The following is a 16171-nucleotide window of genomic DNA, read 5'->3' as shown; positions in this document are numbered from 1 at the left end:
CAATTTTCACCTATTTGGATTACATGCATATGATGGCTGTAATTGTTATTATTTTAAGTCACTATTGATACCCAATTGAGGTGGAATTCTACGATGTTGATTGGAATGCACTCTGTCCTGGAGAGGGTAGATGCAGTGTTGATATCTGCAAGGGATAAATACGGCAATATTCCCTTTTTGCAGCTTCTTTGCACAATTGCAAGTACCTCCTATTTCTGTATGTCTCAATCATTCCTGTTATGCCTGTTTTAACAGCTGCCACTTATACAATTACCAAAAACATTATGAAGGCTACTCTACAACAGTTCATTATTTGGAACATTCACTCTATATTTTGAGTCCTGTTTGTGTTGCAGACACAACGCAACTAATGTATGGTATAAAACCAGTTAATCTTTCAACCTTTCTCTTAAACAGTTCCAACACATATTACACTGAGTTGTAAATGTAGGTGTAGATGTAGAGAAGTGTAGCGTGTTAAGATGATTTAATATTGTGGTGAATTAACATGGTAAACAAACTACATCACAAACATTTGACGGTGTGAAATATATAACAGCGGCTTGTAATGACTTCATTAGACTACCTAATGTTGCAGAAATGATCCACAAAAACTGTAAAATTGAATTTAACAAGAAATTGTTGAATTAAAATATGTTCACAATCAGCCTCTGTATTCATAGTCAGTAGAATTTGAAGTATGAGGTCTGACTTCGAGCATCAGTACACTGTGAAAGTTAAAAATATTTATGAACTTTCAGTATCCTTAGGTGTGATAGCATTCTTATCCTCATAGTATAAATTGTTAAATGTCATAAGCTTGGAGTGTGCTGCTTGTCAAATTACTAAGAAAGGTTTAAAACGTAGCAAATTATCTTCAGTAACATCTAAGTATTGATTTGCAGAAATACATTCACAAATACAAAAAACTGGAAGCATTTACCATTGCTGTAACTAAATCATTGGAAGTTAATAGTGCAGTTTTGCAATGACCTTTGAGTATACATTTCCTATCTGTGAGAACATATTATATGCTGATTAAGTGAGATGTAGTGATAGCAGTGTAAACAATTATACTCACTCAAGCATTCTTCTCCATATCAGCAGTCCAGCATACCCTAGCACAGCAAATGCAATGAATACCCCAACAAGTATGGCTGCAGATTCTGTGGGGCGTAAAAATGTAACTGTTTGTTCATTTACTGTAGCATGTGTGTGTGCAGTGTGTAGCTGTGACAATGCAGCAGCTGCCTCATACTGTACAACCTCGTTCTCGTGTACTGAATCTGACTTTGACTCTGCCTGCCCAGGTGCAGCTGGAGAAATTTTAGTATTTGGTTCATTGCTTGACTGAGCTATTTCTATTTCACTGCCTTGATTATGCTCAGTTTCTTCATAGTTCACACCTCCACTTGATGCATCTTCATCTTTTACAGTGTTAAGCTTTACTGATACGTTGTTGGAATTAGAATGACTTTCTGTAGTTGTGTCTACGAGGTATGGCACTGCTACCGTAGATATTTCAGAAGAATTGTCCACATTTGCATGATATTGTTCTGTTGTTTGGCTGGAGTTGGTTTTTGTATCCTCTGTAGTAGAACTGTCCTCTGTTCCTGTCTCAGCATCTGTAGAACTGATGTTTAGTACTTCTGTTGATGTGTTACAGCTTTCTGTCTCATTCTGTAATGCTTGATCTTCTGATTCGGGACAAACAAAAGTGGTGAAATTTCCTTCATACTGTATCACACAACGTAGTGCATCTGATGTTTCTTTAATTTCTTCAAACAGTGGGCACATTGTTGTGATGTTGAAGGCTTCATTTGGAATCTGGCAAGTCATCGTAAGATTATCTGATGAACAGTTTGGCTGAGTCATGTTACTCTTGTCATTTAACAGCTGCTTAGGAATGTAACATATTGTTTCATTAGTGGTATTTCCAGTGGTATTTTCACTGGAATTTTCCAGTTGACCTCGTAGCCATTCTTTTGGAATACTACAGACTTTCTGTGTACTGTTGTTGTTAGCATTTGTGCAATTTAATTTTGCTGCATTGTCCACTTCTGCCAGCCATTCGTGTGGTGTCCAACACTGTAATTTTGTGGTATTACTATTTTTTGTACAGTTTATGCCAGTGTAAATAGGACAGTCTGTTGAATTGCCATCTTTTGTAGTTGCACAGTTTTCCGTTGGGGTATCAGTAGTTATTAAATTGTTTGGAAATAGGCAATTCCTTAAAGTATCATTTTCATGCTCAGTGCAAGACAAAATGGAAAATACATTATATTTCAGCCATCCTTTGGGGACTAAACACTCTATTCCATTGTCATCTGAGGATTCACAGTCCATCATATGGGTCATATTTTTCTGGACGATTTCCTTGGAAATTATACATGTTTCTGTTCCAGTTGTTGTATTTCCATTGTTTGTGCAGTTGAGTTTTGTTATAATAGTTTGGTCTTTTAGCCACTGCTTTGGAATATGGCACACTGTGATTCTCAGATTGCCCTCTATCCTATCAGAGCAATTGAATGTTGGATTGAGAAGTTTCTCTAATAGTGGACAAAGAGGAAAATTTACATCATCTGAAAAGTTTATGTCCACATCTGTTAGACTGATGGTAAAACTTGAGACATTTGTTTCATTTGTTTTGTTGACTGATGGCAGAGGGCATTGAAGCTTTGTTTCTGTGTTGATCACTAAAGCACTGCAGTCTATCAGGGGCACACCCCTTGGATTCTTTAACCAGTCGTCCGAGAATCTGTAATCCTTAATTATTTCTTGAAAGCCTTTTAGCCAGTCTATTGGTACTTTACATGTCTCTTCCATTGGTGAGGTCGTCGTATTTCCACTTTCTTCATGTGTTTTTCCACCAAGGTCAACTACATGGGGACTTTCAACAAGTTCAGTTGCATTAACAAAATCTCCTGGTTGTCTGTTACTGGTATTCAACATGTCTGCAGCCTCCAAAGCTACACTGTCAGGAACAGCCCAATGCCCTTCGCCATTATCAAATTCTTCCTCACTGTGATACTGTCGCTTGACCTCGCATAGTGACGAGTGGATGCCTGTGGAAGAAAACAAAAAATTGTATTTTAGTGTGTGTATCAGACAAAGCAACATTAGTTATCAGAAGAAAATTACATGACTCCTTTTTTATGAATTCTAACTACAATTAAATTTTATAACAACAATGGAAATACCTGGATGGAATAATGCGTAAAACAAAGGATAGGGGGCCAATGACCTATAGCCGAGTGATATCTGGCACAGAAATACAAAACAGAAAATAGTATTCACACTAGCTTTCAGGCTCTTGGGTGTCTGTGTGGCTGTTGTGTGTGCACTTTTGATAGAAAAAGAGCAAGAGCCCAAAAGTTAGTGAGAATATGGTTTTCTGTTACATGTTTCTATGTGTAAAAAAGTCAGCGGTAAGAGAGTGGTTGCTTTTTCTTTATTTTGTATACTATTAAATTCTGTTACTCTGGTCACTAAGTTAAAGACATCTGTATATGTTTATTACATTATTCATAACATAACCTTTTGTATAAAGTCCTTCGAGAAGTAACTCTACTTTCTCATAAAAATCTATTTATTATTATTATTATTATTATTATTATTAGTCGTAAAGCTCCCAACATGGAAGACGCTAAGTAGAGATGGTTCACTTCTGGGGCTTCTTATTCTTCTTGTTTGCCCACCAGGTCTTCATTCTTTGCGAGAATTCAGCTTTTCTTTCTTCGCTCCATTTTGTTCCAGTTCTCGGCGCTTTTGTCTCTGGTTTGACCTCCCATTTGTCAACTTTAAGTTTGAAATTGTTTCTTTTGTTCATGTCTTCAGTAGTAATGTTGGCTAATTCCAGATCTTTCTTTACATTTTTGATCCATTCTCCTCCATTAACAAGGGATGCTACGTATCTTACTATTTTTTTTGTAAGTCTGTGATCGGGAAGTCTCATTATGTGGCCATAGAATTTTAGACGCCTCTTCCTCATGTCTATCTCTATGTTAGAATATTCTTCAATTTTAGAATTTTTCTGTAATCTATACCCCTCTTTGGTCCATCTTGGTCCCAGAATTTTCCTAATGATTTTCCTTTCCTCTTTCTTCAGGTTTTCCATATCTGTTTTCCTTTTAAGTGTCAAGGTTTCGCTGGCATATAGCATTATTGGTTTAATTACCGACTTATAATGTTTAATTTTTGTATTTATAGATAGACATTTTTTATTGTAAATGTTTTGGACCAGCCCTAGACCCCTACGAGCTTTTAATATTCTTTCTTGTTGTGAGTATTTTTCAGAAATTATCTCTCCTAAATATTTAAAGTATGGTACCCTCTTAATTTCTCCATATTTGGTTTGTAACTTAGAAATTTCTAGATTTGTTGTTGTAAACACCGTTTTCTCAAAAGATATTTGTAGGCCAACTTTTCCTGCACACTCTTTTAAGGTTTCTATCTGTTTGACTGCCATTTCACTAGAATCTGCCATTATTGCAAGATCGTCTGCGTAGGCTAAGTAGGGGATTTGTAGGTCATCTTTTTTGGTTCCCAGTGATATTGGTTTCCAGTACTTTTCTTTTTTGAGTCCTTTTTCCCATTCTGCCATGACTCTATCCAGAACTAAGTTAAATAACAGAGGTGATAATCCATCACCTTGTCTAACCCCAGTTTTTATCTCAAATGATTTTGAAAGTTTTCCCATGAATTTCACTTTGCATTTTGTATTTGTTAATGTCTGCTCTATGATGTTCCGTGTCTTCTTATCCAGTCCTTGTTCTTCAAGAATTTAAAATAGTGTGGGTCTGTGAACTGAACCATATGCCTTTTTAAAGTCGACAAAGACATATACTGTAGGCTTCCTTCGCATTTGTCTCATCCTTGTAATCAATTTCAAGTTTAAAATTTGTTCTGGGCATGATCTGTTTGGTCTGAAACCAGCTTGGAAATCTGAGATTTTGGGTTCTAGCAGTTTTTGTGTTCTTTCAAGAAGACAAGCTGATAATATCTTGTATGTGACGGCAAGTAAGGAGATTCCTCTATAGTTGTTCACATCCGATTTATCCCCTTTTTTATGTAACGGATGTATTAGGGCACATTTCCAATCTTCTGGTATTTCTTCAGTAACCCATATGTTTTGAATAATTTTAACTAGCTCATTTCTTGAGTTAGACCCTAGACTTTTGAGAAATTCGGCTACAATTCCATCTTCTCCTGATGCTTTGTTATTTTTGAGTTTGTTTATGTGTTTGATAATTTCTTCTTCAGTTGGCGGTACAGAGTCTTGCTGTTGCGGGGCTTTAGTGCTGGATATTGGAAGAGCTTCTGTTGGTTCTGGACAGTTTAGTAGCGTTTCAAAATATTTGGCTAATTCTTCACAGTTTTCTTCGTCGCTTAGTGCCAGATTCCCATCTGATTTCCGAAAACAGACATTTTGAGGGATATACCCTTTAATTTGGTTTGCAAAAGTTTTGTAGAATCCATGCGTATTATAATTTTTAAAATCTGCTTCTATTGATTCCAGTTGCTGAGTTACATACTTTCTCTTCTCTTGTCTAATAAGTTTATTTGAAAGTTTCCGTGTTTCTAAAAAGTTTTGAAGAGTTTTCTCATTTTTATTTGAACTGTACTTCGCAAAGGCTTCTGTACGAACTTGAATTGCCTTTTCGCATTCCATATTCCACCATGGATGTTTGTGCTTCTTCTTCAGTGGTATTTGCTCCTTCGCTATTTTTGTGATTTTTTCCTTGAATGTTTCCCAGTTGTTTGCAGGAGAATTTTCCCATTTTTTAATTGTTTCTGATTCTGTTAGTTTTTGTAGGTCAAATTTTGGGATTGCTGGTGGAATTCTTGGTGTTTTCCTTCTTGGGGTGAATTGGACCCGAACTCTTGTGAGATAATGATCTGAGTCAATATTTGCACCTCTCCTAACCTGGATATCTCTGATCTCTTTTTGGAAGTTATATGAGATGGCCACATGGTCAATTTGAAATTCTCCCAATTGGCTTATAGGGGATCTCCAGGTCTTCTGTTTTCTTGGTTTCTTATTAAACGACGTTGAGCTGATTTTCATGTTGAATTGTTGACAAAGTTGGATTAGTCGCATGCCATTTTTGTTGGTCAATTTGTGTGCTGGGTATAGCCCAACTGTCTTCCTGTATTTCTTTTCTCTGCCAATCTGTGCATTGAAATCTCCAAGAAGTATTTTGACATCATTCCTCGGTATCTTTAACATTTCAAGTTCTAATCGTTCCCAAAATTTATCCACATTGTCTAGGTCCTTTCTATTGTCAACGTTGCAGGGTGCGTGAACATTAATTAGGGTGTAATATTTATTCTTGTGTTTCAACCTAAGAAACATTAGTCTATTGCTAATAGTTTTTACAGATTTTACAAATTTAACTGAGGATTTTTCGACCATAAAGGCCATACCAAGCATGTTTGCCCCTTTACCAATTTTTCTGTCCGTTCCACTTTTGAAAATTGTGAAGTGATTTGATTATCAGGAAATCTGGTCTCTTGTACTGCTAGGATTTGGATTTTCAGCTTCTTTAATTCTTCTGTTAATGTGTATAATTTTCCGGTTTGTATTAGTGTCCGTATGTTTACTGTTCCAATGTAATCTTCATTTTTGGGAAGTTTTCCAGAGTGCTCCGATCCACTCACAAGTCGTGTAGGTCCGGTCTCCCCAGAATCCGATAGACCGGTTGCCACCTTTCTGCTAGGTGGGTGGATTTCACCACCTGGGGTACTTTTGTTATTACATACACGAACCATGATTTTACTTGTAATTGTATTTTGGTCTGACATGTGCCAGTTGGTAGGATCAAGGTTGTGGAGCCTTGAAACGCAAATCAGCCACCACTAACATGTGGAACAGACGCTGTCGGGAAACCGCCACTGACATGTGGAACCGTCGTGCCCTAGTTTGCTAGCTATTTATTAATAATCCCCTGTAATCAAAATACACACATTTTACCACACATTTTCGTCTGCTTCTCCACATCAGTGAGAACATTAAATCAGCTCTCCTGTCTCAAAACCAGTATAATGTTCCCTCCTCTTGCAGTGTGGATTTCTCTCCGCTTTACCAGGTCGCAACAATATGGGGGAAGTCTTCATCATTTTTTAAGTGTCTACCAGCAAGGTATTTTTCATTTTTGGAGATATATGAGTGTCTTTTTAACTATTTGATCTACATTTTCTTTCATTGTGCCTGTGATAATAGAGGATCACCACAGTCTCCCAGTGTCCAGAACATTTGTTCACCTGGTGCCATTTCTGGACATTGGCTCTATCTACAAGATTATTGGCATACGAAATGGCTCTATCTACAAGATTATTGGCATACTTTCGTACACACCACCTGTGTTAACAGCTCTGAAGAAGGATTTGCATTATAGCCACCCACAATCTCAGGATTATTTATGTGCCTGTTGATGACTAGGTATTTTGTTTAGTCTCCGAATTGTAACGGTACTCCTTAAATTACTTGTATTCCACAAACGATTTTTCATTAGTATACCTTCAAACTTGTGACACACTAAACCCCCTTAAAATAACTATAGTTTGTTAAGTCACTATGTGACTGAGAAAATTGCCCTGCACAATGAGGCAGCCACTGCCATTAAATAACAAGTGATTTACACAGTAGCCTTTAGGAAGAATACACATTAAGACTGTTAACGTGCACTTGTGCTGTGGTGTAATGCAACACTATCCTTTTCATAATACTGTCATAAACGGAAGAGTCACACATGTGGGCCTGATATTAAGGAACAAAGAGAACCAGTAAAAAACACTTTAGATTGGGAAACATTATACACATGATGTAGGCAGTTACGATTGTCTTAGACTGGCATGTGTGTTCCAATGGTTACAAAAACACTGGAACCAGAGCGATAAAGCAACCTAAATGCAGAGGTTTCTGCAGACCGCTTTTAAAAAGTCTGAAAACATTGGCTCTTGTTTATTTATGTATTAAATCTTTACAAAAGGGAGCACCTTAAATGAAGAAAATACCTTCGTAAAACCAAGTCATTGTCCTTATACTGGGAGAGTTAAAGCCTGTTTAATGTGAGAATTGATGTTAATCAGAATTTACAGCCAACTGTTCCAATAAATTATAGAAACAGAGGCTAATAAGGTACAGTTTTACTTACATCTAAATCTACATTCATACTCTGTAATCAAACAATGGAAACTTGGGTAGGAATATCAACAATGTAGGAAAAGACAAATTGCTGCTTACCGTAAAGAAGACACATCAAGTTGTATACAGGCATAATTAAAAGACACCACATATAGCTTTCAGCCAGAGCCTTTGTCATGTGTGTGTGTGTGTGTGTGTGTGTGTGTGTGTGTGTGTGTGTTTTAGTGATGTGGGCTGGGGCATAAAGCTAGATGTGAACATCTTTTACTTGTGCCTGTCTGCAACTACTGTGATGTGTTTCACAATGGTACTTTCCATTGTACCACGTATCAGGATTTCTTTCAGTTCCATTCACATATAGAATACATCTAAATCTACATTCATATTCTGTGAAATACTGTGAAGTGTTTCACAAAAGTTGCTTCCCATAGTACCACATATTAGGATTTCTACAATGTAAGACACAATGGACTGTGACTTACCATAAAGAAGACATGTTAAGTTGCAGACAGGTACAATTGAAAGAAACTTACTCAAAGCCTTTGGCCACAGCCTTCATCTGCACAAGGAGATAAACACACACCATTCATACATGCAAGCAAGCACACCTCACACACACATGATCGCCAACTCCGGCATCTCAGGCCAGAATGCAGTGGCCAAAAGCTTTGTGTAAGTGTCTTTTAATTGAGCCTGTCTGCAACTTAACGTGTTTACTTTACAGTAAGTAGCAATCTGTCTTTTCCTGGGTTGTTGATATTCCTACATGGAGTTTCCATTGTTTGATATTAGGATTTCTTTCAGTTCTATTCACATATGGAGGGCAAGAAGAATGAATGTTTTAAATGCCCATACACACACTGTAATTAGCCAAATCTTGTCCACATGGTCTCCATGGGAGTGATACCCATTGTGCTATGGTGTATTCATCTGAGTTTTTTTATCCATAACTGATGCAGTTGAAATCCAAGACTGTGCTTTCACAGGGTGTAGAATAAAAACTGCAACCAGTCACAACAGAAGGTGATTTTATTTAACACACAAGCAGTTCTGAGCTTGTGCCACCTTCAGTTGGCTTACATTCTGGTACATGTTTCCAAACTCATTGTTGGAGATCACTGTTTAAATAAAAAACAAATAATGTGATGATGACTAGACACAAATGAAACACCTGAAAATGGCTAAGTGATATGTGTTGCAAATTTTTTTTGTAAGTCCTATAATATTTTGCAAACTTCTCACTGAGTCACCTCCAAATGTTTCATTTCTGTCTATTTAATCAGAATGACATTACTTGTTTTTAATTTAAACAGTGATCTCCAGTACTGAGTATGGAGACATGTATGAATGTAAACCACCTGAAGACCTGTCATGTGTTAAATAAAATCGCCTTCTATTGTTACTGGTAGAGTTATTATTCTACAACCTATTTCTGTGATGATCTCTTGTGAGTCAAACCAACCTGTGACCACCCATTCTCCTCTTCTTTGTATACTTTCAATATTCCCCATTAGTCCTATCTGGTATGGGGCTCATACACTTAAACAGTATTCTAAGATGGCTAGCACAAGTGTTTTGTAGGCAGTCTCCTTTCCAAATATCCTACCAATGAACCAAAGTTTAACACCTAAGTTACCTACATTTGAGCCCATGTGGCCACTGCATTCCCCATTAATTGATAAAAACAAATATCCGCATCAGTTAACTGATTCCAGTAGTGACTCACAAGTATTATGATCACGAGATAGTACGATTTTGCGATTTTTTTTAAGTACACCATTAAAATTCGTTTAACATTTAAAGCAAGTTGACAACCTTTGGACAACTTTGACTGGGTATTTGCGCAACTTTTTTCTGGTAGTACATAGTAGATACCTGTGTTGTCAATCAATCTGCCAAATTATTAATATACACCATTAATATCAAGCGTCACAACATTTTATTATTCTTTATTCATCGAAAATCTCTACAGGCTGTGGGATGTCGTTTGCCCCCCCCCCCCCCCCCCCCCCAAAACACACACACACACACACAAGCGTTACATATGCCATAAAAATATATTGCAATGGTGCAAGAAATGAATTATAATAGCTCTTGCTTTAGGAGCAGTAGCAATACCTTTCCTTCAAGTCTGTCGTACTTCACATGGTATAAAAATTCTGCGACTGAGTAGAATCAGTGATCTAATAAAACTGCCCTTTGGAATTTATGAAACAGTGAAAACGAGGAAATACCGTTTATCTAGTGTGGCAAGTAACTGTGCATTTGTGTAGCACTTCTTGTAGTGGAAATTTTGAAGGCCGGTGTCGTTACTGAATGCACATGGCGTTTGTCTTCCTGCGCACACCCGAAGTCACTCAGTACTTCTACAGCTGCCGTTTACTTTCTATCCAAGACTACATACATTTTGCTTCCTACCTATCAAGAAATCCTCAATTCAATCACAACTTTCTTTAATAAACTTTGTTACGTAAGAAATAATGTCACCATCATTTATGAAACCGTATCAAATATTTCTTCCGTACCAGTAAGTAAGAGAAAATTTTACAAATGCGGAATACTGAAAGAAAGATGGGCAACGCAGACTAAGAACAGGACGGCAACAGAAGCTAGTAAACTTACAGGCAAACGAAAATTTACTAGGCTGTAATAAACATCTACAGGATTCAAGAACATTCTGGTCGCCATTTCCTATGGGCTAATCATTAACTTAGTTAATTTCTGAACTGCCTCAAAAACAGGTACCGATAGCCAAAATTAACAACAAATGAAAGGGAGACTGTTCATGTCGTTAGAGCCCTACTGTGCGGAAGTGGGCTATCAGCCTTTGCAACGACGTTTCTGCTGCAAAGACGCTTTGAGAATTCATTGATCGAGGCACATGCATAAATCATTAATGTGTGTACCAGTATCCCATGGGAACTGCCAGTTTGGTTTGGTTCGTGTGCTTCATAAACTCGAATACTCCCATCGTCTGTCAAAACTTGGGTCTACCTTTATTAACACTATATCTATTTGAATTGTGGATTGTTGTTGCCGTTCAACATTGAAGACTATTACATCTGCAGGTGTATTCCTGTGTTAACAGTGTCCCGTACGTCTTTTCCGTTAACTGAACCAAGAGCGTTGTTGTGGGTGCGTGCCGTCTGAGGCTATTGGAATGAAGCTAATATTTCAGAGATCGATATTCCCGGGCGACAAAAACGCCACAATAAGGACACGCGGAGAAAATCGATATAGTCACCAGGGCGAAAGCAAAACACAACGACAGCTTGGTACCAGGCTACGCACACCTATACAATTGTGTACCGTACAAAAAAACGATCATCTACATCTCTACAGCGCAATGGTTAAGTAGACCAACTGGAAGCAGAAGCAAGGTGAAACGGCCTCTGTGACCCTATTTTCTGATCTTAACCGGCAAACAGAAGACATAGGTCTGCACAGTGTACACCTGGGAAGCAGTGCCTTTGATAGTGTTCAACCTGCACTGAATGAATCCAAATATGACTTAAGCTCTTTGCAAAATGAAGAGAAAGTGTTCGTATGTATTGAAAAGTAAAGCTGGATAGTTGGGGTTCTAAGATAAAATATGGAACATTTGGCAGGACGAAAAAGTCACGAGTCTACAGTAAGAAGATAGGGAAATGACTCTTAATGGAAATCAAGAGAAACGGCTTTTGCTAAATACGGGAGAAATGTAAATATTTTTCTGTGGCGAATAACAGGCCGTACAGAGGGTGTCAGAAAAGTATCAGTCGGAAACTCCACAAATAATAAGACGGTATACTGAAGACCGGTAAAAACTAATACAGTATCAAGAAGCTATGCGATATGAAAATAGCACGATACGATTTTTCGTTTGGAACTTGAAATTGTGGGGACGTAGAACCACTGGCTCTACCCCCAAAATAATATCGCTGCCCTACCGCAGCAAGAACAGTAACATTGCCTGATCAGTTCTCTGTAGTACGCGCTCTATGATACATTGGTATGTATAAGCTGCGAGAGTAAAAGTATTCATAGTAAGTGACGGGAGTGCGAGTGATTATTTATCGTCTTAATTACCACGCCCGCTCCCCAGTACCTACAAAACAAAAATCGATTTACAATCAAATATAGCCAACTTGAAATATAGATATTGATGTTATGAGCCCAAATCATTGTTACTTCACTTCTACACTACTGTGAAGAGAAGGTTGGAGTTTAGAAGCTGTCGGAAAAGATGTGCCTGGCGAGCTCACGTCCTTGTTTTCGTCACGTGAAAGTGAACTCTGCAGCACAGCACATCTGTAATGCCTGCATACGTTTCAGTCCTTTTTCCCCTCATATGTTCACGAATGGTTTGTAGCACACGGAAGTAGATGTAAAGGACCACTGTGCTCAGTTAACCTGTTTGCAGGGGAAAGAATACAGGCTCGAAGACGAGTGGTTCGAAACATTTCAGTATATGCCATTTATACGAGGGACATTCAGTGAGTACTGCAACGGCAGAACCGAGTAACGACTCCGTAAGAATGATTGTTCACCGTTCCCTTCAGGTTTCGCCGCCTCGATCTTGTTCGGTCAGTTTCGTTCTTTTTCGTGTGGATCGGAATCTTTTTAACAGTCTCAGTACGTTTCGTACGTTTACTTTTTGATATCCATACTCTCTGTTGATTGCATGACTACTTACGTTGCATTTAAACTCTAGAAGAGAATACGTGCTTCTCTTCTGAGCGTCTGTATTCTATTTGCACGACATGTTATAGACGATAGCTTGCTTATACGTGAAGTACCCCAAGTTTAGAAAGCACTACCGGTATTTTGTAAAACTTTGAAAGATCTATGTTACGTCACACGTGAGCAACGATTGAACAGAATGTTCAGCCCTGGTGCCCATCACGAACCGATGAATGTTCGCTGTGCACGAAACACAATATTTCCGCCTGAGGGGATTTATTCTAGGTAGGTTGAAGCTAAATAGCAGCTCCTGCGACATTACAGAACGTGTAGGACCAAGCGTCTAGCGAACATTTTCCGCTTAGCCACTTAACGAGAAAGACGATCATTAATTACTTCAGTTAAGCCTGTTGCTAATCAGCTACAACACTGCACCACTGTAACTTCCTGCTTATTTTTCACATCTGGCAATCGTAAAGCAGTTATACAGTCACCTTGGAAGTAATCGCCCACATGGGGCAGCAACAGCGGCACACCAGCAGTGCACTGAGGTATATTGCCATAACGACCGACACGTACTTAACTAGGCACAGCTGTTTTAACACTACGCACCTGCTTTCATGATTTCCTTCCGACAGTGGTCTCTGAAGACGAGGACGTATTCTGAATCTCTAGGTTATCGTTGTTCTTACTCAAATTATATACCTGCATCTTCATCTACATCCATATTCTGCAATCATACTTTAAGGCCATGGGCAACTACCTATCCCATATATATTAAACTAGACCTGTAAGTATGTAAATACCTATAGACAGGGTGAACCAGAATCCCACCGACCAACTTTCAAAGGTTTCAGTATGAGCCATAACAAGGAAACATGTATAGTAAACATGGGCTCTAAAATGCATATAGACATTTGTTCATCTTCCCTACTGTGAAACACATTTCTTCTGCTGAAAGCTCTTTGCTTTCCGTACTTTTAAGGGTAGTAGCAAGGGCCAAAACAAAGCAAAAATGTCCAGCAAACAAGAGCTCTTAAGTGCTTACCTTAAGAGCTATGAGCAGTTGTTCATGTTCGCTTCTGTGAAACATTGTCTTCAGTTGAAGAAATGCTCATAGATTTTAAGATAGCGTGCGCATTATAGAGCCCATATTTACTAAACATTTTTTCCTTGTTTTGGTGCTACGATCTCATCCGAAAGCTTGGAAAGCAAAGAGGGTCCAGTACTGAAGTTGAACAATTGCTCACAGCTCTTACGGTATCGTAAGCATTTTAGAACCTATGTTTACCAGACGTGCATGGAGGCGTCCTTGCCGGACCGTACTTAACTCCACAAAATCAAAAACTCAGAATCTATGTTAAATGAACAAACAGATTTCGCAAGCCACAGTTATTTCAGTAATTTTAAAGACTTATTCTAAAGCTATTTCCTGCATATGTCATTTGTTTAATAATTATGTCTTTAGCACTATGAATAAATTAATCTTTGACCACACCGCGTACAAAAACATCTGTGAAGTGTTTACAAACATGTGTGTGCAAATGTGCCTCTTGAATGAAGTGACATGCACAAAAACGATGGAGGAAAGAATGTTTGCTGGCGCTAAAACTTTAAAAGCGCTTTTCTTGGATTATATGGCAAGTTTACACTGTTCATCTTTTCCACTATTTCGCACATATTTTCCGCGATTGACTTAAGAAATTCCCAACTTAACATCAAACCTTTTCGTGAAAGAAATGTGCATTTCACCTCATTCAAGAGAAAAAATTACAAATGATGATGGACCCACAGGGTCCGAACTGCATCGTGTACTTAAAAAAAAACACGAAATGCTGTGACTGAAGGTGTTTTTTAATTCATACCTCCAGTTCTTTTCTTGTTTTGGTCCCCACTACCAACTCTGAAAGTTTGTCAGTGGAGTTCTGGTTCACCCTGTGTATGAATTAAGCTCATTTTGTTGTTCCTAAAATGTATTACCTTGGCATGACCAGGATCCTTGCAAGAGTGGTCACAGATGAATAAAACTACTACTACTACTACTACTACTACTACTACTACTACCAAGTAGACGAGTTATTGGAAGGGGCGTAAACGACATTACAAAACATGTAGGACCAAGTACGTTGAACTGTGGTGTCCATTCTATCGAACATGTCCGACAGAACAGAGACTATATATATATATATATATATATATATATATATATATAAAGGCGAATGCTTCGAGCAGTGGGGCTAATGGGAGGGGCGCTTCCTGTGCGTGGGAAGGTGAGAATGTGGGTAGGATGGGAAGCGTGTCCAGATGGCCGAGGCGGGGCTTAAGGCAACCGTTCTATAGAAGCAGAGCATTTGGATTCGAGTTCCACTTCAGCACAAATTTTCAACCTTTACCATTGGTTTATTTCAAAGACCGCAGGTGGTTGGAGTCCTGTTTCTCGTATTATAGATAAATATGACAGAACACTATAATGTACGGAGAATACTGGAGGAGGCTTTTGTCGTCGTGTAAGCCAAATGATGGTGATGATGATGGTAACTGGTATCTTCTACAGTAGTAAGAGGAGGAGATGCTGACTTTTACTCCGAAGTTCTCGCAGAAAGAAATAAAAGCGACTACTGGAAAACATGCATGCTTGCATGTGAAACACGGCGTAGAAACGACAACAGTCTTGACGTGCCGTGTGAGAAAAACACGACAGCAGTCTTGTTTTCCCGTCTGCTGCCCTGACGTAACGCAAGCAGGAAGACTTCATTGTCCTGCCGGCCTTAGAAGACTCGGGTCTTTAGCGAATATCTCATATTGAGTTCAGAGATTTTTATTTTTACTAGCTTCTCATCTTGACTCCAAAGACTCGTTGCGGATGTGGTGACACAGGATATTTCACCTACTAATCGAGTGGAAGGCCGCTGTGCTTGTCATGGCACTACTAATGACAGCGGTCCCAATCAAGAAGCCACTTTTGCTTATGAAACTGTCGGAAAGGTTCATTCATGTGCTAGTTTTGGTTTGGCAGTTATCATAGTACATATATTTCGTGCAGTTTTGATGAATTAAGTCAGGTGATGCTGGGACCGTTTGATCTGGAAAGGAGACGCTAAAAGTAACAGACAAGTGCAGCTTTTTGGGCACAAAAATACACTCCTGGAAATTGAAATAAGAACACCGTGAATTCATTGTCCCAGGAAGGGGAAACTTTATTGACACATTCCTGGGGTCAGATACATCACATGATCACACTGACAGAACCACAGGCACATAGACACAGGCAACAGAGCATGCCCAATGTCGGCACTAGTACAGTGTATATCCACCTTTCGCAGCAATGCAGGCTGCTATTCTCCCATGGAGACGATCGTAGAG

The 16171-nt window shown here is 38.6% G+C and overlaps 1 protein-coding gene across 2 annotated transcripts in view; it reads right to left on the bottom strand.

Moving 5' to 3' along the window:
• Positions 1 to 16171, bottom strand: part of LOC124781147 — a 179746-nt gene that overhangs the window by 8494 nt on the left and 155081 nt on the right. For both annotated transcript variants that reach the window (XM_047253834.1, XM_047253835.1), the window contains exon 2: positions 1082 to 3065. In XM_047253834.1, the coding sequence (XP_047109790.1) occupies positions 1082 to 3065 (1984 nt within the window). The remainder of the gene's footprint in view (positions 1 to 1081; positions 3066 to 16171) is intronic.

Source organism: Schistocerca piceifrons, chromosome 1, assembly GCF_021461385.2.
Source record: "Schistocerca piceifrons isolate TAMUIC-IGC-003096 chromosome 1, iqSchPice1.1, whole genome shotgun sequence".
In the NCBI taxonomy this organism is placed as follows: Eukaryota; Metazoa; Arthropoda; class Insecta; order Orthoptera; family Acrididae; genus Schistocerca; species Schistocerca piceifrons.
The sequence above is the reverse complement of the archived record's forward strand: the minus strand, read 5'-3'. Positions and strand labels throughout refer to the sequence as shown.